The sequence below is a fragment of the Haliotis rubra genome, unplaced genomic scaffold (assembly GCF_003918875.1).
Source record: "Haliotis rubra isolate DU_JTF1 unplaced genomic scaffold, ASM391887v1 Scf537, whole genome shotgun sequence".
In the NCBI taxonomy this organism is placed as follows: Eukaryota; Metazoa; Mollusca; class Gastropoda; order Lepetellida; family Haliotidae; genus Haliotis; species Haliotis rubra.
Window position 1 is genome coordinate 86780 of NW_025767232.1, and position 9962 is coordinate 96741.

A 9962-nucleotide genomic window follows, 5' to 3' on the forward strand; every position below is an offset into this window, starting at 1 on the left:
TCAAATTCTTGCAGCTAAATATATCAATATTATCATTGATTGAAAATAATGGACGTTTGAGGTATATTTTGGTACTTACTAACTAAATTTGTTTTACTTCTCTATATCTAAGAATTCAATACGACCAATAAATAACTAAATCTATCGTCAGCCCTGCATACCGGAAGTATTGGATTTAGGCATTGGCATGTGCGTTCTCGTCGATTCCCAACATCTTTAGTACACAAACTGAAGTCATTTGGCAACAGAAGTGACAATGAGCGGAGAAACTACACAGGTTCTGCTTGCAGTTGAAGCTGAGGCATATGTTGAAGCTTTGGAACAGTTCGATGTGTGAAAGACATCGGGAGCCCCAGGTCTGTATCCATGGAAATTGTGTAAACAACAACACTACTAGTCACTAGATATCTGTCATCGTCACTGAATTTTCAGGTCCATATATCAGTTAAGCTTGCAGTTGTCATTAGGGCTTTGTTTATCCTCACGATGATGTAGGAGTGGCTCGAAATAAACATTTTATGAAGAGATTTGAATTTTTGAATAAAATCTCAATATGAAAGACGACAGACCTCTAGATTCTCTTTTACTAAATATGAAAAAGAACACTCATAGATCTAGTGCAGATATATTGTGTTTGCCACTCAACAGTATCGTAAACACTAGATTTTACAAGAATATGTACCCGGTATGCATAATATATATTTCCGTTTTAATCATATGTAATGAGTATTTACTTTCCTTGTCTTTCAGTTTTTTTAGGGGTTAGGGTAGCCCTGTCATTTCATCCTTGAATGAAAAGGGTGGTGAACATCTTCTATTGTGGTTCTGTAAACATATCTTATTCCACCTTAACCTTACCCTGATTGTTTCTTACATCAGTTGGTCCCGTCAACATGAATATTTGGAGAAGCTGAACATGCAGGCTGTCATCAGTGCTTCTTCTCATGAGGACGAGTTTGTCAAAGAGGCACTCATCACATTTGAAAAGGTACTGGCTACCCTCAAACTTTTCCTACAATCAGTGACAACTGTCTCTATTAAATTTCATCTTTCATGTATGATTTCATTAACTTTTGCCACCCTGAATTCAATGGGCTTTTAATTCTGGATTAAATTTGAACCAAAAGAAACATCTACAAAAAAACATGTTCCTTTTTTGTCTTGTTTTCAGATTCCTGTTTTGATACGAGACCTGCTAGTAACTGAAATATGGAAACAGAAGATATTCACAGAACTCATGAACTCTGGATTTGAGCCTCGCACAACATTCCCTCTATATATGGCGGTATGTTGATCCCATCCTATGATATATAGTGGTGCACTGAACTCATAACATTCCCTCTGTATAAGTTGTCACTATATTTATTTGTAAGATCTAATCAATACCTTCATCCGTCCCCAGCTGTACCATGAAGCCACAGTGATCAACCTCCTGGAGACAGTTCTGTTCCACCGCGAGACCTGTGAGTCTGCTGACGACACCATCTTGGACCTAGTTGACTATTGTTACAGGAAACTCACACACCTGGTAGCTCGGTATGATGAATAATCATTCTTGTTCAAGACTGTTCAGCATTATCATTTGTGATACATCTTCAGGATATAATACCACTAATTTGCAACCTTACAGATCACTGAGCGGAACCACCTGTCTGTAATCAGAGGTTGTCAGTCCCTATAATAAGTCATATCTATTTCCTTCAAATTAGTTTATTTGTCTGCCCCTGCCCTGTGTTGGGTGGATAACATTTATGAAAATATTCTGCTATAAAAGGCAACAAACACATCAGTGGGCAATTTTGTATAACATAAAATTGTAGGATATTTTTTACAAGTATTTTACAAACAATTTCTTAACCAATCTGAATGCATTCAGAGAATCAGAGAGTAAACTTTCATGATTATTCAAGAAAAGTACCGATAACATAATATATCGGTAATTAAGCCACAACCAACTTTTTCTTGTACTATCCCACTTCTGAATAATAGGGGGTGGTGGGGTAGCCTAATGGTTAAAGCGTTCGCTCGTCACGCCCAACATCTGGGTTCAATTCCCCACATGGGCACAATGTGTGAAGCCCATTTCTGGTGTCCCCTGCCGTGATATTGCTGGAATATTGCTAAAAGTGGCGTAAAACTAAGCTAACTCACTCACTTTGAGCTTCACTTGCCAAAGTCTGATTTTGCAATCTATAAATAGTCAACCTTTCACTCCTGCTGTTGTTGCAGAATGTCCGATGAAGATGAAGATGATGAGTTTGAGGTCGGCACATCATCTGTGACCAGTTCTACATCAGCCACTTCAATGGAGGTAAGGAATGGAGTTATCTATTATTTCCAGGTTGTTAAAACTATTAAACTGTTGCATTTTTTATCCCTTCATCTTCAAAGATGAAGGTAAAAGGGAAATCTCAGCAAAGTTAAGGTCTCAATGACACATATAACTTTAGTATATGAAAGAGTCAGGTGTTCCATAACTTCTGTTGAGCAGTATTTTACGTTCATGTAGGGTGTCAATATGAGGTCAGTGTGCAGAATATTTATGAAAATCTGTACATGTTATTTGTAAACAATTATTAGATTTGTCTCAGTGAAAATAGGGATATATTTTGGGAATAAATTTTAATATTTCTTCTCAAACTTTATCTCTCACAGTTGGAGATCTGTTAATAACATTGACTGATATGTTCCTGCTACAATGTGGCAAACTACTACAATGTGGCAAACGAAAGACACAAAACTCAAGCTACAATGTGACCCAAACTACTACAATGTGGCAAACTCCTACAATGTGGCAAACTACTACAATGTGGCAAACTGACTACAATGTAGTTAAACGACTGACTCCAGTGACAGACCGTCATGAAAGACCAACAGTGAAGTGACTGATATGTTCAAGCTGTGTAACGACAGACCGTCATGAAAGACCAACAGTGAAGTGACTGATATGTTCAAGCTGTGTAACGACAGACGCCATGCGAAAGACCAACAGTACCAGTGACTGATATATCAGCCATGTGAGGGCACTAGTTAGCACTTATAACCAGTATAGGTTGTTGGGGATCTATTGTAACCCAGAATCCATGAGGGGAACTGGACTGCTTGAGATGATCGGTATATGGTCTCTGAGATGACGGATATATATTTTTTAGGATTTGTCTCGATAGAAAATTGCAATACTTTCAACTAAGAACAAAAGTGTACTATGTGTTCCTGTAATGGTTAACTGTTTTCAGGAACTGGAGAAACAGGGCAGGAATCTTGACTTTGACATCTGTATCAAGGCCGTTACCCTCATCCGGTACATCACTGACCATCTGGAGGGGTGAGTACGGAGCTCAAGAACGTTGTTGCGGAGTGTTTGGATTCAGTGTTAATGATGACATTCCATGTTTTGAATGTTTTAGTTTCAACAGCTATAAAACACTGACGCTTTTTACCCATGTTCATACTAATCTGTAAATGATGATTTTAGAAGATACAGATATCAGTACGATCATTGAAACTTTCTTTTGAACTTAAATCTGATACCCAAATTTGCATATCACTCTTGGGTCCTGATATAATGATACTTAAGAATGTTTTAATATTGCATGCTGTATGACATAGAAGATACCATTACAGAACAAACATTAAATATGTCATTTTGTCGCCTTTATGAAGAGTTGTCTCCCTTTGACCTGTAGACTCCCTCTCAGCGTGATGACGCGCATCCTGAACACACATGATGTTCCAAACCTGCTGGTGCAGTTGGTGGAGATGCCGCCATGGCTTCGGCGGAAAAATGGTTTGTATATGGTTGATTTGCATGTATAATATGAACAGCTTCACGTTTGTGCATGTATAATGTGAACAGCTTCACATTTGTGCATGTATAATGTGAACAGCTTCACGTTTGTGCATGTATAATGTAAACAGCTTCACGTTTGTATGTATGACCAGCTTTTCGTTTGTATGTATGTTTAAAGTTGTTTTTCATAAACATTTACATGTATCTTTGCACATTGATGAAGAAATTTAGTGCGTAAAGAGAAGAAGAATAGAGGACAAGATGTTGTAGATGGAGATGCTATAATGCATGGAATATGTAACCAAATGTTTAAATAGAGAACTGCACATATGGAATATGCTGAAATTGTAGGACTATATTGTGTACCTATTCCAGGTAAAGTGTACAAGTATATTGACAGCAAATGGGTGGAAGTGTCTCATGAAGACTCCTTCAAGCTCACAAAGATAGAAGGGCAGGTAAGCCATCCCCTGCTTCCTCCCCTTGAATCATCCCCTTATCACCTTCATCATACACTCAGTATTTCCAGTATTTCCAGTATTTACACCCCTGTAATACTTGACCAGTTCTTCATTTCTGATTGCGTAGATCAGGCATTGGGAAAGGCAGGGGCCATGGGCCATTTTGCACATTAGAATTAAAAATGGCCCATTAAAATTGTTAAGTTTACCATTGATACAAGGGTTTTGGCCCATTCTAAATTCAGAAAATGGCTAATAATCCTGAAAATGGCCCATTTTCAAAGTTCTCTATCCCAATCCCTGCATAGATCGATGCTCATGATGTCCATCACTAGATCGTCTGGTCCAGACACGATTATTTACAGACAATCATCATATAGCTGGTGTTAAACAACAAACATCTTTCTGAACATTTACAAGTGTAGGAAGGTGGTGATAATTCTGAGAGATGCTGTAGTTATTGGCACTGATGCTGGACATGTTGTGTGTAGGTGTGGATCGCTCTGTACCACCTGCTGATGGGGGGAGACTGTCAGAAGAAGTATGACATCGACTCCTACAGAAAGAACACCATTCTCAAGGTACTGATACTATTTAACATGCTCATCTCTAGGGATATGCTGAATAGTTCTAAACATCCTATCTTATGACTGGAATGTCATAAGAAGTAGTGAAAATTTAAATTGCTGACCATAAAGAAATACATTTGTGTTGTTCTTGTCTGATAATTCCAGTCACCAATAGTTCACTGACTCACTCACCCAGTTTTAGTGATAGAAGCATATTTGGTTTCAAGTGTACACTGAAATCTGGCAGAGATACATCGGTCAAGTCTTGTCACACTGCTTCACTATAAATCAGGGCTCGATTTAGTGCTTTGTTACTTGCACTGGTGCAACCCAGTATTACAAAGTGCAACCTAGTTATGAGTCTAACTTGCACAAGGTGCAAGTCAAATTTTGAGAAATAAAACAATGATGAATCTAACATTATAAGCATAAATATGTCAGCTCATTTTTCTTCTAAACTTTGAATAGCTATGGCACCGAAACATTGCTATTCATAGACACGTCTCGGCTATGAAAGCTCTTGAAAACAGATATCAGCTGTGTCTCTGTGTTGCTATGGTTTCATGGGTACAACTTCACGGAAATATTTTTATGTGCACCGAAACTTTTGACGTTTTAAACACACTATGTTGCAACTGGCTGGTGCAAGTAGGTCTTTATCTTTATCGTAGGTTGCACCTGGTGCAAGTAGGTTAATTTCTCTGAAATCGAGCCCTGCTATAAAGCTCAAAAGAGTACTAAAATACTACTTGCTGACAACATATCAGACATTTGAGTGTTGAGAATATTCAGGTACATTGAGTACCTTTAGTGTTCCATATGCTAGATTTTAACCAAATGCATTAAGAAAAGTGAAACATGTTTCATTGTATTTTATCTTTTGTGTCTTCAGGACATTAGTTTATGTTGTACTGTATTTTGGAGAGATATTTGCAATGCATACAATAAAGTTCTGAATGATCAGATGATGTAAGTTCATGACAGCGATCATGTTTCTGTCATGGCAGCAGATGATTGAATGTCTGTCAACTCTGACAGAATGTGTTTCAAACACACTACTTGTGTGCACAACCTTGGATCACACCAACACAACTCGTCAGCGTCATATTGATTAATAACGATGAAGGAATACATGACAAACCCTAAATCTGATCTTTCAGTCAAGGGATACAAGTAGCATATATCTAATTTTCACATACAAACTTGCAAATTAATTCTCTAAAGACTGGGTGCCAAATCTAATGTTGATTGACTATGAGTGTACCCATTGTTAAGAGGGAACTTACCTCAATTGTCCTGTTACAGTTTCTCAGTACAGTTTTAGGAATTTTGAACCCTTGGCTTAATCATTTTGGCAACACCATTGAATAATTCAGATATTTTCAGATCAGATTATGATGGAGATGGTTTGAGCCTGTAACAAGAGAGGCAAACATCTGGGACATGCATCAGTTCAGGTTTTCCCCAGACATGAAGTTGACACATGTTGATAGAACTTGTGTACTTGTTCACAGCGGGGTTCAGGGATGGTGGGATAGGCTAGTGGTTAAAGCGTTCACTTGTCACATCAAAGGGTATGATTGCCCTTAACAATTTATGAAGCCCATTTATGGTGTTCCCTGTCATGATATTGCTGGAATTTTCCATACTCACTCACTGAAGAAGATATCGTCAAACAGTAATACATCTGTTTGGTGTTGAGATGAGTCCATGTTTCTGCTACAGCTGCGGTCTCACCTGACTGAGATTCTACTGGACCAGCTGCCGGTCCTGGCCGAGATGCAGAGGTACCTGGAACAGCTGTCCATGATGGAACCACCAGCCCCACAGAAGAGCTTTGTCCTGGAACAGGTGAACATGTCACTCTCGCCCCCCAAAATATGTCCCTTAGGAGCATTTCCCCTAACCTTTGTCTCATGAATTATGTGTGCACGCATGCATGCACACACACACACTTACACTTCTCCAAAACCCAATATTTCTTGACTTATTGATACCATTCAGAACGTACTCTAGTATATGACTTGTCTTCCCTCTGTACACAGGTCCCTGAGATTCGAGAAGGCATCTTGAAGCAGTGGGAGGGGAAGTGGAAACAACTGGCCAAAAAACAGTCAAAGACCCACTTTAACCCTTCCGCAGAAGCTATCCGAGCACAAGCCCAAAGGTTGGTTGACATTTCTTCCATAAATGTAAAAATCATTTTGTCTTAATCATGGAAAACCTGGCCCCGATTTCTCGAAACAAACTTAAGTCTCAGTTTTGACTTAAATTAGAGTTTTTACTCAAATTTGAGAAAATGCAGGATAAGCATTTCCCAGAATGAACTGGAATCGATATGAAACTCAAACTTAGTAGACAATTTGAGTTTGGTGGCTAGATTACTGAAAGTGTTTGGGCTTTTATATTTTAAAATTGCAGTTGAGTTAAAAATTCAGCTGTTTCAAATTGTCAAACTCGGTTTGAAATTTGAGTAAAAACTTAAGTTTGTTTCGAGAAATCGGGGGCTGGATGATTACTCAGTATGACCCTGTCAACACAACCAACAAAGCAACATTGTCAACACAACCAACAAAGCAACATCAGTAACTGAAGTACGTGGGAACGTAGGCTAGGAAAGGTTGTTGATTGTCACAACAACCTGTGATGTGGATTTGTTGGTCGACTTCAGTGACTCCGTTGATTGCATGTCTTCATATATGACTATATGTAACACTATGATATCAAGCCTTTTGAAACTTGGCCTGTCCGGCTCCAACAAGACAGTTTACACTGCTGTGATACACCTGGATGACTATGATGTAAAATAATAAACTGATTAATCACAGGAAACTAACTCACTCATTATCAATTAACAGGTTTTATTATACAAGGCATTTTGGGAAAACTTTGAACTATTTCAACTTAATGTCAAAAGTAAATCTCACTTTCTTAATTAAAATAAAATACCATTTTGGTTCAGATGGGCGGAGACGTACAACATGGACGTGTTGGAGGGTCTGCTGACCGAACCCCCAAAATGTGCTGCTTGCGGCCAGCCAGCAACAAAACGCTGTTCACGATGTCACAACGAATGGTACTGTCGCAGGTGAGGTCATACAAAACTACTTAGTTGAGTAGTTTATACCCCATGTAGGGGCTGGGTTACTGTGACTGTGGTTTGTCTATGCTGGCTTTATCACGTTTACCGGGATGTAATTGGTTGTTGCAGACATAACTGTTTTGTTATGGATCATTCTCATTTCAGGAAGCTAGTGAACATTCAGCTCGTTTGACATGGAAGATTGCAGACATGGTGTGCATTAATGGTCTCAGATAACAATGGTTTTAGGAGAGATGTTATGCTTCACTTACTATGCATGGTATATTGTCAGGATATAGCCAGAATAACCTCTTGCCTCAAAATATATGGAATATTTATGTTAAGTAGTGAGGAAAGCCCTAGATCAAGTGACAAGAATTTTTATCTAGAACTCTTTAAAGTGTGTTGAGTTTGTTGAAGGTTGTTGGTTTGTTGAAGGTATAAAGATGATTTTTCAAAACTTGGAAAACAAGAATGAATTCTAGTTTATTTTACTACCAGTCCAAAAAGAAACATTACACCTAATTACTTTGATTGATTTTAACAGTATGGCCATTCTGACATATTGGTAAATACCTCTGCATCACGTGAGGCTTTCAACCCATAATAATCTTACATGTTATGATAACACTGAAATGTTCAAGACAGTGTTAACCCAAACTCACTCCATATTGTGATGTTTGTCGTTCCCTGCAGAGAGTGCCAGGTGAACCAGTGGAAGAAACACAAGCCGGCCTGTGACCTGTTGTTTAACTCGCTACAGAAGATGGAGGCAGATGTCAAGGCCACGTCATGACCTTCAGATCTGGATCTTCAAGTTTGACATTTAGGATCTGGACAAAATTTTGTTGAACGGTACACTGAGATTCTGATACAGGATGTGAAGACCACGAGAACAAGCGAGGCACAGAAATTCTGCAAACTCCTCCTGTACAGTCTTTGAAACAGATGTCATAACAAGCCAAATTTGGACTGTTAAAAGCAGTTGCATGTTTCCCTCTCTGGGGATCACAGCACAGGATTACATTTCTCCATGATCTTTATAACAGAATAGTCTATGCAAGATCATTTTACTGAATATTGTTAAGATTGAGGTGTGCAATATATCATGTGTTGGTAGATATTAGCATATATGGACCACAGGACCATTTCATGTTGATCATTTGACTCATGGGGCAGTTGGGTGGCCAAGTGGTTAAAGTGTTCGTTCATGATGCCAAAGACCCAGGTTCGATTAACCACATGGGTACAATGTGTGAAGCCCATTTCTGGTGTCCCTCGCCGTGATATTGCTGGAATATTGCTAAAAGTGGTGTAAAACTAAACTCACTCACTCGACTCATGGACTACACCACTGACGTAACCTACACTGCAAGAAGCAACACATTCATTGTCATTCATGGATCATTACCAAGCCAAAACAGAACTGAAGTATACTGAACAAAGAAAGTTAAGGATCATGACATGCTTGTATATACCATACACATTGAAAGAAAGTCCTCAGCACAAAATCAGACCCCCATCATATCAATGTTCCACTGTTTTTCTTCATGAGTTTACGAGATGTATATAGGAGTGCATGAGACATTAAGAGACAGTAAATTTTACCTTGGAAATCTTTGTTGCCAAAACAATTCCTCAGGAATTGGTTAGGGTTTATTTTATGTTATGTTAGTCTTTGTGACACTCCCAATCTCACATTACTGTATCTTGTTAGTGTCATGTTGATGAACATACGTTACTTACACGTATGTTCATGGGTAAATATGTTTGGCTTAAAGTCTACCCACTTGGACCCCTAATCAAGTGTATGAAGACATATGTACAAGGCCAGTGGGGTGAAAGCTTTCACTCGTCATGCCAAAAGCTCAGGTTCGATTCCCCATGTGGGTACGAAGTGCATAGTCCATTTTTGGTGTCCCCAACCATTTTGGTGGTGATGTTGCTGTAATGTTGCTAAAAGTGACATAACATCTAACTCATATATACATTCCATTGTCATGACTGTTTCATGATTATGTATTTTTTACGATGATTGTATAATAAACTCAAAATATGAT

At 38.6% G+C, this 9962-nt stretch overlaps 1 protein-coding gene across 1 annotated transcript; it reads left to right on the forward strand.

Annotated features, from left to right (window-relative positions):
• Positions 1–167: 167 nt before the first annotated feature.
• On the forward strand, positions 168–9961 carry LOC124253261 (zinc finger MYND domain-containing protein 10-like). The gene is given in 14 exon segments (XM_046687002.1): positions 168–331; positions 334–356; positions 880–988; positions 1172–1285; positions 1403–1536; positions 2230–2311; positions 3237–3325; positions 3687–3787; positions 4166–4248; positions 4743–4832; positions 6546–6671; positions 6866–6987; positions 7783–7908; positions 8599–9961. Coding segments are annotated over 14 exon segments (1374 nt in total). The 5' UTR covers positions 168–256; the 3' UTR covers positions 8699–9961.
• Position 9962: the final 1 nt, after the last annotated feature.